At 42.5% G+C, this 18,571-nt stretch overlaps 1 protein-coding gene across 1 annotated transcript in view; it reads left to right on the top strand.

The window, feature by feature from the left end:
- Positions 1 to 18,571, top strand: part of LOC311051253 (receptor-type tyrosine-protein phosphatase F-like) — a 254,763-nt gene that overhangs the window by 111,637 nt on the left and 124,555 nt on the right. Inside the window, exons 7-12 of the mRNA XM_084065737.1 lie at positions 782 to 1,054; positions 1,472 to 1,617; positions 2,931 to 3,251; positions 7,958 to 8,075; positions 10,788 to 10,924; positions 11,589 to 11,733. Of these exons, the coding sequence (XP_083921863.1) occupies positions 782 to 1,054; positions 1,472 to 1,617; positions 2,931 to 3,251; positions 7,958 to 8,075; positions 10,788 to 10,924; positions 11,589 to 11,733 (1,140 nt within the window). The remainder of the gene's footprint in view (positions 1 to 781; positions 1,055 to 1,471; positions 1,618 to 2,930; positions 3,252 to 7,957; positions 8,076 to 10,787; positions 10,925 to 11,588; positions 11,734 to 18,571) is intronic.

Below are 18,571 nucleotides of genomic sequence, written 5' to 3'. Positions count from 1 at the left end.
CTAAATTTGGTGACGTCAGCGTGCTCCGTGCACAGGCCGTGGGGGGGGGGGCGGGGAGGTGAGGCGGGGACATAGATTGGTGAAGCAATAGGAAGCGCCGCACGAATCCGGGCGGCTGAGTTTGGATCCGCCCTTCAAGACCATCTTTTGGGCTCGTTCTTTCAGTCTACATATTAGTAACTAGTTGGAGCCAGTGGTGGAAAAAGTTCTCAAATGTTTTACTTAAAGAAACGTATCAATACTGCAATGTAGAAGTACTCAGTTACAAGTAAAAGTCTAGCGTTCAAAATTTACTTGAGTAAAAGTACAAAAAGTATTGGTATCAAAATGTACTTAAAGTACCAAAAGTACTGAAATGTTTGAAAATAGCAGATCTACAAGCTCACAACAACGTCTATTTTCAAATAGCCTAGGTATGAAATAGGTGGTTAATGTATGTTTTATAATGTAATAATTTATATCTGCAAAGTAACGAGTAATTGACGTTTTCAAATAATTGTAGTGGAGTAAAAGTACAATATTTGCCTCTGAGATTAGAAGCAAAAGTATTGGAAATTGGAAATACTCAAGTAAAGTACAAATACTTCAAAATTGTACCCAAGCACAGTACTTGAGTACATGTACTTAGTTACTTTCCACCACTGGGTATTACAGCCCAGCTCTAGCTCTCACTATGAGAACGACGCTCTCTTGCCTGTGAGTTCCTCTCACTGGCCCACCCTGCTTTTCTTCTCTGCTCCCCCCCCCCCCCCCCCCCCCCCCTCCGTATACACCCCTATAGTCCGCCGCGTGCCCCCTCGCTTCTCCATCCCGCCCACCGACCACGAGGTGATGCCGGGCGGCGCCGTCAACCTCACCTGCGTGGCGGTGGGCGCGCCCATGCCGTACGTGAAGTGGGTGAGCGGCGCGGGCGCCGAGCTCACCAAGGAGGAGGAGATGCCTGTGGGGCGCAACGTGCTGGAGCTCACCAACGTCCGCCAGTCGGGGAACTACACGTGCGTGGCGATCTCCTCGCTGGGCGTCATCGACACCACTGCCCAGGTCACCGTCAAAGGTGGGTGGAGCCCTGAGTTTTTATGTTGATTTAGTGTTAACGAACGCTTGATTAAGCACCTGATTATAGCAGATCTACAAGCTCATAGCGCGGCACCGAGTGCCACGCCGAGTGCCATTTTGGTTCCCAAATGGCCCCTTATGGTGGGTGTCTAACTCTGAGAGTGTACAAATGGAACCAAATGGACCCTTAGGGTCCATTTGGTTCCATTTGTACACTCTCAGAGTTATGGGGGTCCTTGAAAATAAGACAACCACTATGCCACACTAAATGGAACAGAAGGAAGGGGCCCAATTCATTCCCAATATGGCTGCTGTGCATAGAGCCTATTCCGAACATTGCTGGCCCACACTAACCTACCTGACCTGGCTGGAACTTTTTCTAGTTATGATATTAATGTGTGTTTTCATCACACAGCCCTACCTAAACCCCCCACCTCACTGACGGTGACAGAGACCACGGCCACGAGTGTCACGCTCACATGGGACTCTGGGAACACAGAACCAGTGTCCTACTATGTCATCCAGTACCGTGCCACCGCACCTCCCCTCAATGGCTTCCAGGTACCGCTGTCATCATCAGGACATTTGACTTTATTCTTTGTCATATAGATCATTGCAATTAGCATTTTAAAGGTGCAGTTACGTGGTATATGCTTGTTAAAATATGTGTTAAAGGAGTAGTTAACCCCAAAAATTGCTTATTTTCTATCAATTACACACCCCATGAAGCCTTGAATTCATGGAGATTTGTTTAGTTTTTGTCGCATTCCTATGGCAATACTTTGATGACCGGCGGAGACTCAAAGAGTGTCCATTGAGTGTCCTCCGGTCATCAAATGATTGGCTTAGGAATGCGACAAAAACAATCTCTAGAAAATAAGTATTTTTTTGGGTGAACAACTCCTTTAAATTGTTCTATTGTGTAATCGTTGTGTTTGTTCTGTAACAGAGGTCTCCCTTTCTCTCCAGCTTAGTTTTAGTTTAGTTTGTATTTGTTTCAGTGTTAGTTTTTAGTGTATTATGGAATATTCAGAGGTAGGATTCAAAAAAGGGCAGAAAAAGTATTGTGTTATAAAATAAAAAAACGAAATCGAAATACAGGCTTCGCTGGTAATGGTCAATGGCTGTGTGCAAACTCAGATCAATTGCTCCAGCCACTGAGGAGAACCGGGCAGAACAACTCACCACTACAGACAGACGTTACTCAAATTATAGGAGGATGGTCATGTTTTGTGCAATGCCCCCCCTCACCCACTGTAAGATTGAGTTCTACTTTGGTTCACAGAATATTGAACATCACCATGGCACATCTACAAGAATGTGGGACAACCGAGTTCCGTTCAAGCCATTTATTGTTCCGTTGCACACATGAGCATTTTAGGATTGGGCTATGTTCATTACACACACACACACACACACACACACACACACACACACACACACACACACACACACCTATCTAGTTTCAAGGCAAATAACACATAACCCACAAATTGCTGTTCAGGGAAAAATCGGTCCAAGTACAGTTATAACTCATGTCTGTTTTGCTTTTTTTATTAATAAAATGTAATGTTGTCCAATCTGTACGGTAGAGTATGTTAATACAATATAACTTATATAATTGGGTTGGTTGTATTTTGTCTCCCTGCTCTTCTATTGAGACATTTAGATCGTGTCAAAGGTCATGTCTCACCTAGACACAGGATCTGGCACGAATTTTGACCTGATGGTCAAGATTCAATGTATCCACCGAGCAAGCAGGCAGGCTCTATTAGCTCTATGTTAAACATTTCAGCACGTGTGCAGGAAACCAGGTTCCGGGGTAGAAGAGGAAAGTTACACAGGGCAGCTTTAACTATAAGCTTGACTTCCAGGAAGTGGACGGTGTGGCCACCACCCGCTACAGCATCGGAGGCCTCAGTCCCTTCTCGCGGTACGAGTTCCGTGTCATGGCGGTCAACAACATTGGCCGCGGTCCGCCCGGAGCTCTGGTGGACACCCGCACCGGCGAGCAGGCGCCCTCCTCCCCTCCCCTACACGTCCAGGCGCGCATGCTCAGCTCCAGTACCATGCTGGTCCAGTGGGAGGCGCCAGAGGAGCCCAACGGAGAGATCCGCGGCTACCGCGTCTACTACAGTCGCGAGCACGGCGCCCCACTCAGTGCCTGGCGTGCGCACGACACAGACAACAGTCAGGTGACCAGTCGTGGACAGTATCAGACAGCCCCCTTCCTTTACAAACCCATTATAACTTCAAACTCCAAACAATGTTTGATTCATCAAAAACACCCGTCCTTGGTTCTGGTGACTCATCCTGCCCTGTGAGGGGGCCGTGTTTTTTCAATTAATATGTTTTTTGTTTATTTTATTTTATTTTTTTATTGTATTTAATATTTTTTCATTTTCCAAAAGAAATATTAAAAATAAATGAAAAAAAGTAATGACATGGCCTCCTCACGTATTAGAAGGACAATATCAGTCACCAGAACCAAAGACGGATGTTTCCGATGAATCTATCATGGTTAAAATGAGTTTGAAGTTACAATGTAGTTGGGTCATATATGGCACTTCCGTGACCGTGGAGAGCAAAGGTCCGTTTCTCAATGGATTTGTCATCTAGGAGGGTTATTAAACAAATTTAGCCGGGGTGTCTTTTTTAAAACGGCGGGGAAAATTTGTGAGAGACCAAAATCCAAAATGGTGACCGTGAAAATTAACTTTTTAATGGTTTGACCTACAAAGATGCACAATACATGGTTTCAGAGCTTATTTTGGTCAAGGAATACATATTTGGTGTTTATATAATGATTTGACCTATTGTTGACCTCCAAATGCAAGATGGCTGCCAATTATGAGCTCCAAAAGGTTTTTCTTTCAAAATCGTCACAGAGCCTTCTTATTAGGCTCTAATGAAAGCTCTGCTCATGATGAGTTGAATAATATACAGTATAAGTACACAGAAGTAATCTCTGAGGTCAATAAAGTCAATGTTTGTGTGTAAACAACAGTTACTGAGTTGCAGTTTCCCATTAAATAGTGTAGGCTACTGAGAATATAGTGTCCAGTTCATCCCATCACATTTTCATAACGAACCAAAAATAAATTAGCACTATAGCCCAACATAACATAGTATTCTGTAGTCAAAGCTAGAAAGGTTAGTTGCTTGAGGTGAATTTAAATGTCAACTCATTTGTGACCCTTATTTTATAGTATTGCTCCCAGTGTTTCCTGTCTGTCTAGTGACTTTTACCTGCCTTGTCTAACCAGTCCTGTGATTTTGTCAGTGTTTCCACCTGTGTCCTCCTAGTGCCCCAGCCTATCCCTGTGTTGATTGTCTGTTGAGTTCACCTGTGTCCTATTAATCCCTGTCTATTTAAGCCCTGTGCTTGCTCTGTGTTTATGTTGGTCTGTAGACCATTGTCATGTGAGGTTGTTAGTCCTTGTTTTTTGTGCTCAAGAATCTTGGACATTTGATTTTGGATAAGAACCTCTCTCCAGAGCAGGATGCACCGCACGCCCCATCTGTAGTGCTTTCCTCGTAGTGCTTGGTCTACCAACCCCTCCACTACTACCCCTGCTGTAAGCAGAGTGTCTGCCATTCCAGAGCCATTGAATCGCTTGTAGATGGCATAGATGGATGACATCAGCTGGTGGAAAGGTGAGGATTGGGAGGATGTCCTTGAACATTTCTGGATTCTCTGCCTTGAGCTGAGTGAGTGTCTTGTAGATGCAGGTCACCAACAAGAAAGAAGAATGGAATATTCTTCTGCTGCATGGCCTCCACATGTTTCTCCATGATTCATTGAGTCATTCACCACTGCTTGAAGGTTCATTGTATGTTGTGTGGTAATCAGGCTTGCTCTTGTTGGGTGGTGGATGACAGCAGGACTGGGCGTGGTCTTGTACCATGATTGTCTACACGAGACAGTGCATGTATCACAGAGCGAGCACACTGCAGAGCTCTGTTATCAACCTGGGCGTAAATGTCCATGGCATGACAAGGAGTAAAGATCTGGTAGACATTCTGCACAAGAGCTGTGTCTGCATCAGCTATGCAGATACACTGCTCCTCTATGATCATTGGGCTCTGATGGATGTGGAGGCATCAGCAACCTGCCCACAGGAGTTCGCAGACAGCAAGCCAACTATTGTGACCATCGACAATGACAACTTCAAGATTGACACTATGACAGGTGAGTCTACAGAAGTCCATCGAACAAATGTCATGTACATGCAGCCAGAGAGCTATGAAAAGAAACCAGGTGAAGAGACTGCTGAAAAGCTCACCAAGAAGAAGGAAATCTCTGCACAGCTAAAGCAGAAGTGTGCAGAACTAACAAAGGTTTGCCAGTACAGATGCCCCCCTGGTAGCAAGAGTGAGCCACCTGCTCGTCCCAGGGTAGATCCACCAGTGGATGGGTCAGCTCCACAGCGTGCTCGCTCTGTCATGCACTGTCTCTTGTAGACAATTATGGAACAAGACCACCACCTGAAGACCAGTGAGTTCCAGGATACAGTGGTGCCCAGTCCTGCTGTCATCCACCACCCAACAAGAGCAAGCCTTATTACCACACAACATACAATGAACCTCCAAGCAAGTCAGTGGTGAATGACATAATGGTGAAACATGTGGAGGCCATGCGGCAGAAGAATATTCCATTCTCCTTTCTTGTTGGTGACCATCCAGAAATGTTCAAGGACATCCTCCCAATTCTCCACCTTTCCACCAGCTGATGTCCTACATCTATGCCACCTACAAGCGATTCAAGGGCTCTGGAATGGCAGACACTCATAAGTCCAAGATTCTTGAGCACAAAAAACAAGGACTAACAACCTCACATGACAATGGTCTACAGACCAACAAAAACACAGTGCAAGCACAGGGCTTAAATAGACAGGGATTAATAGGACACAGGTGAACTCAACAGACAATCAACATTGGGATAGGCTGGGGGACTAGGAGGACACAGGTGGAAACACTGACAAAATCACAGGACTGGTTAGACAAGGCAGGTAAAAGTAACTAGACAGACAGGAAACACTGGGAGCAATACTATAAAATAAGGGTGACAAATGAGTTGACATTTAGATTCACCTCAAGTAACTAGCCTTTTAGCTTTGCATACAGAATACTATGTTATGTTGGGCTATAGTGCTGATTTATTTTTGGTTCATTATGAAAATGGGATGGGATGAACTGGACACCATATTCTCAGTAGCCTACACTATTTAATGGGAAACTCAGTAACTGTTGTTTACACACAAACATTGACTGTATTGACCTCAGAGATTACTTCTGTGTACTTATACTGTATATTATTCAACTCATCATGAGCAGAGCTTTCATTAGAGCCTAATAAGAAGGCTCTGTGACAATTTTGAAAGAAAAACCTTTTGGAGCTCATAATTGGCAGCCATCTTGCATTTGAAGGTCAACAATAGGTCAAATCATTATATAAACACCAAATATGTATTCCTTGACCAAAATAAGCTCTGAAACCATGTATTGTGCATCTTTGTAGGTCAAACCATTAAAAAGTTCATTTTCACAGTCGCCATTTTGGATTTTGGTCTCTCACAAATTTCCCCCGCCGTTTAAAAAAAGACACCCCGGCTAAATTTGTTTAATAACCCTCCTAGATGACAAATCCATTGAGAAACGGACCTTTGCTCTCCACGGTCACGGAAGTGCCATATATGACCCAACTAATGGCTTTGTATAGGAAGGGGGCATGTCTGATAAAATGAATATCAAATATCTAAATACTGAATCAAGCAATTTAAAAACTGTATGGGGGGCTGATAAGCCTGTCAGCATTAGTAAGGATCAATTACATGAAGATAATGTTGAAAATGGGTGAAGTACTCCTTTACGTTCTCTACATATAAACATTAAAATAGTGGGAAATAGCAGATCTACAAGCTCACAGCGTGCCACGTCATGATGTGATGTGAGCTTGTAAATCAGCTTTTTTCATGAACATTCGTGAAAATTGTTTGAATTTGGTTAAATTCTGATTTTGATTCGTTTGTATACAGCAATGCATTGATATTAAAAAGCAACTGTACTTTGTAATCTGTACTTTTATAACTTTTTTAACCACTTAAAGGAGAATTCCGGAGCACGTTTTTCTTACCTTTATATGATGTTATTATGTCCTAGGACAAGTGGTACAGTAGAAAAACTCCATCCAGAGTCCACCGCAGTTAAAAACCAGAGCGGACGGTCCATGCTCTAGATCGCGTATTTTTATCACGTTTTTTTTTTTTTTCATAATATATGACTTTCACAATGACAGAAAACTGCCCACAGTGTCTGTGTGAGATGAGCCCCTCTGGATGTCTCGCAAGCCGAGATTTCGCCCGTGATCAGAACGTAAACACTATGGCGGCGCATTTGAGACAAAAAACACTGTGGACATGTTTCTGTCATTGTGAAAGTCAGATATGAAAAAATATATAGATATATAAAATCCCGATAAAAATACACGATCTAGAGCATGGACCATCTGCTCTGGTTTTTAGCTGCGGTGGACTCGGGATGGAGTTATGACATTTTTCTACTGCACCACCTGTCCTAGGACGTAATAACATCATATAAAGGTAAGAAAAACGTGGTCTGGAATACTCCTTTAAAGCCCAGCGTCCGTATTGTGGGGAAAGCTCTGAAAAATAGCAGATCGACTTTCCCCACAATAACAGAAAACAGAAAATACACTGGCATTAAGCCATGAGGGACTCCGCTCAACCATATGGGGTTTGAGGGGTTAAAAGCAAATACTCCGGTACTTTGACTCAAGTACCGATTTGGACTGAGCTACTTTCACTTGTAGCTGAGTGATATCGGACCAGCAGTACTGCATGCATACCTTGACCGGAGTACGGTGTCATCCCCCCTGCAGGTGACCACCATCTCTGGGCTGACCACTGACATCACGTACAGTCTGAGGGTCCTGGCCTTCACCTCCATGGGAGACGGACCCCCATCTGATGTGCTGCAAGTCAAGACCCAGCAAGGAGGTAGGTGGTGGACAGTAACTAAACCATTTACTTTGGTACTACAGTCAGTGGTGGAAAAAGTACACACATCTCTTACTTAAGTAAAAGTATCAATACTGCAATGTAGAATTACTCTGTAACAAGTAAAAGTCCGGAATTAAAAATGTACTTGAGTAAAAGTACGAAAGTATTGGTATCAAAATGTACTTAAAGTACCAAAAGTAAAAGTACTCATTATGCAGAATGTCCCATTTCAAGTTTTCAAATGTATAAAAAACATTTGAAAATAACATATCTACAAGCTCACAATGCGTTGCATCGCAACGCGTTGTGATCTTGTAGATCGGCTATTTTCATTTGAAACCAGTACAGCGACTATACTGGTTTCATCACCAAATAAGTTTGGGGCGAGCCCCTGCATCCTCAGGCTGCACTACAACAGCTGACACTATGGTGTTGAGTAGCCTAGCTGTAGTCTACGGACAATATATAGCGCCACCACTCTGGTAAGGAGAAAACGTGTTCTGCAGGCCTGCCAATAGGAAGCCACAATGGGCTTCAAAGGTGGTTAGCTTACTTTTAAAATTATATTGATTGGAATAAAAATATGTTTCCTAATGTCTTTGTCAACATATCTTCTTGTTTGCTCAATAGATGATGTGTTTCACATTAATTTGCCACTGAAATGGGTGACCCTTAATGTTAACAGAGCTGAGCGGAGCCGGCAGACAGACAATCAGTCACATTGCATTGACATCTCTGTCTTTACAAGCGCCTAATTTGAAGAGCTACATCCCGACTGACTTTGTTTATGTCTGTACTTTGAACGTATCACAGGCTTATATTCTCTAACTGCCGCAGAGCTCCGACGGTACAATGACAAATTACAACTTGTGGGTTGTCCATATAACTTGCCTGAATGTTGTTGGGGAAATTACCCAACTACATGGCCAGGAGTCACATATCCCAACATCTTCAACTACTTTGTAAATTCTCCAGGTTAGTAGTAATCCAAAGATAAGTCTTGCAAGACGTTATTTGGAAGAAGCAAGATGTGTTAATTTCCCAAAACAAATAGCCTCTTAAAAAACTATACATGAGATAAACAAACATATCCAGTTGGTATTGAAAAGCTCAAGGGATGAGTGAACAAATCACTACAGCCTGTGTGTCTCAAGTGTGATGAGGGACCTCCACTTACTTGTAAGGTCACAGGCCACTCTAAGGACCCGTTTACACTGGCAGTGAAATCCAGCCTGAATCCAGCCTGAATCAGATCTATGTCATATCCAGATTGGAATCCGATTTGTTTTATAAAGTCTGAACAGAGACAGGTCACATGGAATCTGATTTTTACAAATCCAACTTGAGCCACATTCAGAGGTGGTTTCAAATCTGATTCAAATTTCTAAAGATGGATCACAAGGTCCTTTCAGCAGTGTCAGAGGAAAATAAAGAATTTGAAGATAAAGAGATGATCATGACGTTATGACGCCTATGTCATAACGTCATGAAAGCAGATATGTCGACGCAGGGCACTTTAGGTTGACGTTCTTTAAATCAGTCTGAACACACAGATCTGTGACAGATCCAATCTGGTCACTTGCAGTGTTGGGAAAAGTACTAACTTTTTCTACTTAAGTAAACAATTCTTTAATATAGAAATACTCTGTTACAAGTAAAAAGCCAGTGTTCAACATGCTACTTGAGTAAAAGTATTGGCATCAAAATATACTTAAAGTGGCACGGTGGCGCAGTCGGTAGCGCTGTCGCCTCACAGCTAGAAGGTCCTGGGTTTGATTCCCGCCGGGGACGCTGTGGGCGCTGGGGGCGTGTCTTCTCCTCCGCGTCATCAGCGCCCATACCCAGGGTGGGGTTGGCGAAAGGGCCTACTCTGTGTGGAGTTTGCATGTTCTCCCCGTGTCTCCTAGGGTAGTTAATACCCTCACAAAAACATGTAGTAATCCTGGTCGCTATACCGCCTCCCCCATGACAGCCGGGGCGCCTGATGGAGGGGAAGGGAACTGGTTGGAATAACGTGTTCCTTCCACGCGCTACGTCCAACCAGGGAAACTCCCCCCTGTCAGGTGACAAGAAGGTCAGTTGGCTCTCATGCACTGAAGGAAGCATGAGCTCGGCCCTGGCCTCCCTGGCTGTGGGGGACTGGTGTAGGGCTGGTGTAGGGCTGGTGTAGCGCCCAGGATCACTTAGGAAATTGGCACCGGGTGAAAAAAATGGGTTACAAAAATCGCGGGATAAAAATTATTAAAAAAAAATATATATATATATATATACTTAAAGTACAAAAAGTTAAAGTACTAAAATGTTTGAAAATAGCATATCTACAAGCTCGCGACGCATTGTGAGCTTGTAGACCAGCTATTTTCAAATAGCCGAGGTATAAAACAGGGCTGAAGTGGTTAATGTATGTTTTATAATATAATAATATATATCCGCAAAGTGGAGTAAAAGTACAATATTTGCCTATGAGATGTAATGGAGAAGAAGTAAAAGTATTGGAAATTGGAAATACTCCAGTAAAGTAAAAAATACCTCAAAATTGTACATAAGTACAGTACTTGAGTAAATGCACTTGGTTATTTTACACCACTGGTCACTTGCAAATGCAGTGTGGCCAGTCGGGTCAATAGATCGAATTTGAGAAATAAATCGGATTTGACTGGATGTGACTCTCTCTCTCTCTCTCTCTCTCTCTCTCTCTCTCTCTCTCAGTTCCAGCTCAGCTGTCGGGTTTAGAGGCGGAGGCAGAGCTGGACACACGCATCATGTTGACGTGGGATTGGCCGGTCCAGGATCCACTCACAAAGCTGGAGCTGGTGTACTGGGAGGCCAGTAACCCAGAGGACAAGGTGAGTAGTAAGGAACATTCTTTGTCTGAACCATATTGACCCAAGCTGTAGGGCCAGTAACAATAACATGTTCATTTGGAAGGACCTTGGCATGAAAAAGGGTTGGGTCAGCTGGGTTTAGGTCAATGAATAATATTGTCAGTGGTGGAAAAAGTACTTAAGTAAAAGTATCAACACGGCAACGTAGAAATACTCTGTTACAAGTAAAAGTCCGGATTTAAAAATGTACTTGAGTAAAAGTGCAAAAGTAATTGGTATCAAATGTACTTTTATGTACTTAAAGTACCAAAAGTAGAAAGTACTCATTATGCAGAAGGTCCCATTTCACAAGTTTTCAAATATAAAAATTGCGACGCATTGTGAGCTTGTAGGTGGGCTATTTTCAAATAGCTAAAATTTAAATAGGGCTGAAGGGGTTAATGTTGGTATGTTTTGTAATAATAATCAAAATAACTAGTAACTAAAGTTTTCAAATAATTGTAGTGGAGTAAAAGTACAATATTTGGATCCAGGATGGATAAAAGTATTGGAAATTGGAAATACTCAAGTAAAGTACAAATACCTCAAAATTGTACTTAAGGACAGTACTTGAGTAAATGTACTTAGTTATTTACACCACTGATATTGATGTCCCGTCTTTTGCTCTCTCTCACTCTCTCTAAAGCACCATGTCACGTTGGACCCGGCTGGTTCCTGCGCAATAGAGGAGCTCCAACCAGACACTGTGTACGTGTTCTCCATAGCTGCACGCTCCCACATGGGATTAGGAGTGTTCACCCAGCCTCTGGAAGCCAGGACTGCCCTGTCCAGTAAGTACTTTACAGGACGTCATGAAATGGCTTTTTCTTGCTAGCTTTGCTAGCTCTTTTATGCTTCTGAAACGGAGTCGTGATGTGCCTCAACCAATCACAGTCTCAGCCGATGGTCCTGTCCTTTCGGGCTATGGGATGAAGGGCTCAACACACACAGCTCAAAGCGCAGCTGTTTCGTTGCAACACGGGGGGACAGGGGAGATGGGTTGGGGGTTCTGCGGAGGGACGTTTATGTTACTGCCTTGCTAATTTCTCACCTGAAATGTTTTGAGATACATATGACTTATTTTCAATCAATTACACACGATTTTTGGGGGGTTTTGTCGTATATAATTTGATGCCCAAAAGTCTCCATTGAGTCCTATTGACCGATGACCCGGTCATCAAATATTGTCTCAGGAATGTGACAAAAACTAAAAAAAAATCTCCACAAATTCAAGGCTTCATGGAGTTTGTACAGTAATTGATAAAAAAAAATTAGTACTTTTTGCTGGGGCCAAATAAAGACTTATTTAAATACTTGTTATTATTGAACTGATGAGGGATTTTTGAGAATCAGAAAGACAAACATCTTACAAGTTCAATAACAAGAGTTGTCTCTGCATTTGGACCGTTTTTGGACATCTACAAGCTTGTAAATTGGCTATTTTTTTTTTGCCAATGTTCCACCCAGAATGTGGATGCTGGCCGGTTCATATACAATTGTCCTTAATGTTTTTTCTTGGAAATGAAGGATGCCCACGGGTGTCCCTCAGGTATTTGGCAACCCTACTCAAAACAAACAGCCCAGAATATGATGCAAGACCAAGCAAACACATGCAACACAAAACAAAATGCTTAAAGAACATAATTAACGTTGCTGACAGGGAGAAAACCTTGTATCTCAGTGTTTCAACTAGTTTTTAGTTTTTTTTGGTAATACAATGCCCTGCTTCCTCAGAGTGCTTTTAAAAGTACTACAAATTCCGAAATACATGCTTTAAAAAAGTCTTCAAATGTACAAATTACAAAGTCACAGTTGTATTAAAATAGGTCTTGTAGGTCTGCTATTTTCACTATTTAAAAACAATATATAGCTGAAGTGGTTCATTCGTAATGTAATGTTTTCCCTAGTAGTGGAGTCAAAAGTACAGTAGTCATTGAAATGTAGTGGAGTGAAAGCCTTGACCTTCCAAAACAAAGAAACAAATACATAAATAAACAAACATACAAACATCTTAAATACATACTGAAGTAAATGTAGGCTTTTGAGTGGAAACGTTGAACTCATCAAGGGTAGACTGGCATACAGGCAGCTTCAAATATGAACAGTCCACACAGTGGAAACCATCTCTCCCACCTGCTCATTTGATTTGACCTTTGCATTGTGTCCTTGTGTGTCCATACATTATGCCTCATTATATAACAGGTACCTCCAACTAAGCAATCTGATTGTATTTATTTCATTTCTATCAGATATCTTAGTTACAATGAGATTGCGCTAACAGCAGTGGTGGAAAAAGTACTCAAATCTTTTACTTAAACCAAAAGTATCAAACATTTCTCTTGTGAAGAGCAGAAAAATTGTCCTGACAATTTCTTAAATTCTCCTATAGTTGTGGGAATATTTGGCCAACACAAGTATCGCACGCACACACACACACACGCACGCACACCTGTGATGTATCATTTACATATCCAGCAGATGGTTGAACACGCCTGACTAATACACGATTTATAGTACATCTACAAAGCTTGTAGGTCGCTGTGTGTGTGTGTGTGTGTGTGTGTGTGTGTGTGTGTGTGTGTGTGTGTGTGTGTGTGTGTGTGTGTGTGTGTGTGAAATAAAAAAATGAAGTAGCCTAGGTAGAAAGTTTAATCATCACTTAGCATGCAGGGGCACGGTGGCACAGTCGGTAGCGATGTCGCCTCACAGCTAGAAGGTCCTTGGTTCGGTTCCCGCACTGGGCGCTGTGGGCGTGTTCTCTCCTCCGCGTCATCAGTGCCCATACCCTAGGTGAGGTTGGCGAAAGGGCCCCCATGACAGCCTGATGGAGGGGAAGGGAACTGGTTGGAATAACGTGTTCCTGCTACGTCCAACCAGGGAAACCCTCCCCTGTCAGGTGATAAGAAGGTTAATCTGAGTTCCCAGAAGTTTTCGTCAGCTCTCGCGTACAAACGGGAGGGGCGAGGAACTTCTGGGCCAGAGCCCTGGTATTTGTGGGCGGGATGTAACTTACGCTCAGAATCTCTTACCGGTCTGAGAGCTGTGCAACTCGTCTAAACAGTCCGACGAGAGGAAAACAGCAGTACACAACAATGGCGGCCGCAATTTCTCAAGGGGAAATTGCTTTCCGTCGCTCCTATTTACATGCAACACCCACTGCATGTGGATCCCGCCCCCTTTTCTTCATTGGCTGTTGATTTGAATCAGAACGCAGTGGCCGCGCCCCTGCTGTACAGGCTTTGAGCCGAAGCCTCCCAGACTATACACGAATCCACCGCGCGCTGCCCTGCGCGCAGCCATTGCTGCGGTGTGAACGCTACGCGGACGCAACACCGCAGCAATGGCTGCGCGCAGGGCAGCGCGCCGTGGATTTGTGTATAAGAAGGTCAGTTGGCTCTCATGCATTGAAGGAAGGCATGAGCTTGGCCCTGGCCTGGTTGGCAGAGGGAAGGTGGGGGGTTACAAAATCGTGGGATATATATATCATTTTTTACTGATCTTGTGTCAGCTTGAGTTGAGTTGATTTTTTTCAAGTTGTGTGCGAGGAAAATCAACTTGTTGGCATTTCCTGGGAGAAGAGCGCTCCTTGTTTTGCTGATAATAAAACCTGCCTTGGAGAAGATCCTCTCTGACTGTGTGGAGGTGGATGGGATATCAGTATAAATTGAATAATATCATACTAGTCAAAGGTGTATAGAATTTTAACAATATTATGTTTAAATTAGGATCACAGATTTTTTTTTGTTCTAATCATACAACTTCTATATCGAGGTGCAACGGACTCCAGCTTCGCATAATTTGCTTTACAGTATGTCCACTACATGACTTTTGAAGCCACGGTGGAGGAGGATGGTGCAAGCTTTACTGGCATCTGCAAGATGGGTCCAGTAAGATTCCCAAGTCTTAGTCATGGAGTCCCAATACCACCCCAAAGTACTGAAATCTGGGATGTAATGGCCTTTTGACATGCTGAATGTATGTATCAGTTCTGTTGCTGTTGTAACACCAAGACAATTATGTACAACGTACAATAATACAGATTACGTAGTAACTTTAGTTACTAGTTACTTAGGTCTTGATTATTATTACAAAACATACATTAACCACTACAGCCCTACATACATTTTTTAGCCATTTGAAAATAGCCGATTTACAAGCTCACAATATGTCGCATCGCAATGCATTGTGAACTTGTAGATCTGCTATTTTCAAAAGATTTGTATACATTTTATACATTTGAAAACTTGTGAAATAAAATGGGACATTCTGCATGATGAGTACTTTCTACTTTTTTTTTTCAAAGGTTCAATGATTTTTTTTTAATTCCGGACTTTTACTTGTAACGGACTATTTCTACACTGCAGTATTGATACTTTTACTTAAGTAAGAAATTAGTATTTCTCCACCACTGGTAAATTTACAGAAAAATACAAACAGTTAGACATGGAGATAAGAGGACAGTTTGCCATGGGTCCAGGGGTGTCTCCTCTGCAGTGACCACAGTGTCTCCACTGTGTCTGGTCTTCCCGCTCTGTCTTAACAACGTTAAGGCCTTTCCAGCCTCTGCATTAATCGGATTCCCTGGAGGCCTTGATTGTGTTTGGATTGTCTGGGGTCTGGGTATGGCCAGCAGCGTTGCCAGATTTTGCGAGAGAAATAAGCTATGAAAACGAGCCCAATAGAAGAGACTTGAGGCCACGTGAGCACTTTAAACCTGTAGGGCCTAGGCCATAGCTGTGGCGGCCATTCTGTGGTGCCACAGATAAAAAGCTCTTTCATTTTCCCCATAGAGATTTCCGAAAATATTTATATTAATTATGTTAAGCCTGGAACCAAGCTCCCGGTGAATCATGACCATAACATATTTAATTATGTGTCAAAACATATTTAAATATTTAAAAAATCACACCCAGTGTGAAGTGGGCGGTGTGGTCACAGTGGTCATCACAGTGATGGAAGTGATTCACTTAAAAAAAAACATAAAAGTGTTTTTTTTAAGTCCATACTGCTACTCATAGGGCTGCACATGTGTCATGTGTTTCGCTAGCCAATCACAGTCCTGAATTTGCAAAGTCAGCCAATCACATTACAGCTAGTGGTGATGACACTAGCTGTAATGTGATTGGCTGACTTTGCAAAAGTATAGATTTGCATTGGCTGTGGAAGGGTTAGGGTTGTAGACTGCGTTGTAGACTATTGGCCAATCACGGTGCAGGATTGGTCAGTGTCCAAACCTCACTTATAGGGGGCGGTTATACCGCCCCAAAAATATGTTTTTTGCGGTTTTAAAACATATTTCTTTTACACAGAATATATGTATATTTTTTTTATCCCACAATTTTGTAACCCTTTTTCAGCCGATTTTCTAAGTGATCCTGGGCGCGAATCAAAGCCAGGACCTTTTAGCTGTGAGGCGACAGCGCTACCGACTGCGCCACTGTGCCCCCATCAAATGTTTTATGGACATGATTCACCAGGAGCCTGGATGGCTTGGTTCTAGGCTTAAAATAATTTATATAAATACTTATGGAAATCTCTATGGGAAAAACAAATGGCCGTTCTATCTGTGGAATGACAAAATGGCCGCCACTGCTATGCTCTATCCACCTGTTTCCTAGGCCTTGTGTTTTCCACTTCCTGTCGGATTTCATTGGATATCATTAGTCATCTGACCGGTTTCATTGGATTTCATTGGATCAAAAGACAGGAAGTGGAACACAGTGAAAAGCCTAGGAAACAGGTGGATATACATCGGCTATAAGAAAATAGCTGATCTAATAGAGCAGCTATTTTCCCTAAAACATTTTAACCTAGCACAAAATATTTTTAGATGGGGGTCCTAAACAACATTAGGAAGCTGTAAGCCCAAAATAAGCAACTGCACTTAAAAACAAGCCCCCCCCCCTAAAAAAAAAAGAATGCAACCCGCAACCACCAATATTTACGAGCAACTTTACAGAAAAAAAACAACCCCAAAGTCGCTTATGATAAGCAGACATGGCAACACTGATGGCCAGCCATGGGACCAGACAGGAGATGACGAAGCCTTTCTGCTTCTTGTTTTATTGACTTGTTTTAAGAGCGATAAAACTATCCCCCCCCCCCCCCCTTCTGGTGCACTGATGAGACCCATCATTTGGGATCGCGGACCCATTTTTATGGGCCACAAGAAATACCCACCCCCTCACCCTACATTTTTGGTTTTATTGTTTCAAAAGATTTTGAAACATTAAAAAGAAGAATTTCATGAATGAGTAAAGGTCAAAGAAATACCATTTTTTTTAAATGGCGCAAAACCTTTTCAGATGGGGGTCCGTGGCCAAATACATATCAATTTGGGGGTCCTTTACATGAAAAAAAGTTTGAAAACCACTGCTTTACATGACCACATATTATACCATGGATCACTTAGTAGTCCGTGGACCACAGTATTGTATCTAGCACAGACAGAGGCCCTTGTCTTGCTGCTAGCAGGCTAGTAGTATTGATGTGGGTTTGTTTATCTGTAGTATCGATGTTTCTCATCCGCGGATTGAGGCTTTGATACTGGCCGGTTTTCAAAGGTTCAATGATTTCAATGCAAAGAGCTGATAAAGAAAACATCCTCGCACCTCTTTACGGGACCTATTTTCAGGTCTTACTTTAATTATTCTAGTTTTGTGTTCCTTAAAGGAGTAGTTCACCAAAAATAATCGTATTTTCTATCAGTTACACACCCCATGAAGCCTTGAATTCATGGAGATTTTTTTGTTTTTGTCGCATTCCTAAGCCAATAATTTGATGACCGGCGGAGTCTCCGGTAGGAATAGTAAAATAGTCTCCTACTGAGTCTTACTGACCGATGAACCGGTCATCAAATTACTGGCTTAGGAATGTGACAAAAACAAAAAAAAGATCCATGTATTCAAGCCTTCATGGGGTGAGCAATTGATAGAAAATAAGCCATTTTTTGTCCTGTTACTCCTTTAAGAGTATTCAGAGCACTTAAACTCCACAACTTAAGCACAGCAACAATTAAGCAAGATAAACACATTATGAAGGGACATTTGAAAAACAAACAAAAAAAAAACATAAATAAATAAGAAAACTGATTAAAACATTTTATGAAAACAAAACTTCAATAGAAGGCAATGGAAAACAGAACGTTTGTTTTTGTTGCTGTGATTTAAAGCAGTGAGAGTTGCACATCTTGCAAAGTTTGTTGCAGATATGTGGAGCATGAAAACTGAATGCTGCTTGTTTGGGTTTAGTTCTGATCCTGGGGACACAAAGCAGACAGTGTGTGGCACTCCTCCTCCGCATGACAACCTTTTCTCATTTGTGTGTGTGTGTGTGTGTGTGTGTGTGTGTGTGTGTGTGTGTGTGTGTGTGTGTGTGTGTGCGTGCGTGCGTGCGTGCGTGCGTGCGTGCGTGCGTGCGTGCGTGCGTGCGTGCGTGCGTGCGTGCGTGCAACCTTCAAAGACCACCAGCAACCTTTGAACCGCTCCCAAAACGCCTCCAACCATGACACCAAGTTTCAGTGGTGGAAAGTACCTAATTACTTTTACTGAAGTACTGTACTTAAAGGGCCACTATGTAACTTTTTTTAAATGAATAAAATGTAATTCTGTCCAATCTGTATGGTAATAC

The sequence above is a fragment of the Gymnoscopelus microlampas genome, assembly GCF_963454915.1.
Source record: "Gymnoscopelus microlampas genome assembly, chromosome: 9".
NCBI classification, from domain to species: Eukaryota; Metazoa; Chordata; class Actinopteri; order Myctophiformes; family Myctophidae; genus Gymnoscopelus; species Gymnoscopelus microlampas.
Note: the sequence above shows the minus strand (reverse complement) of the source record. Positions and strands in the feature narration are given on the sequence as shown.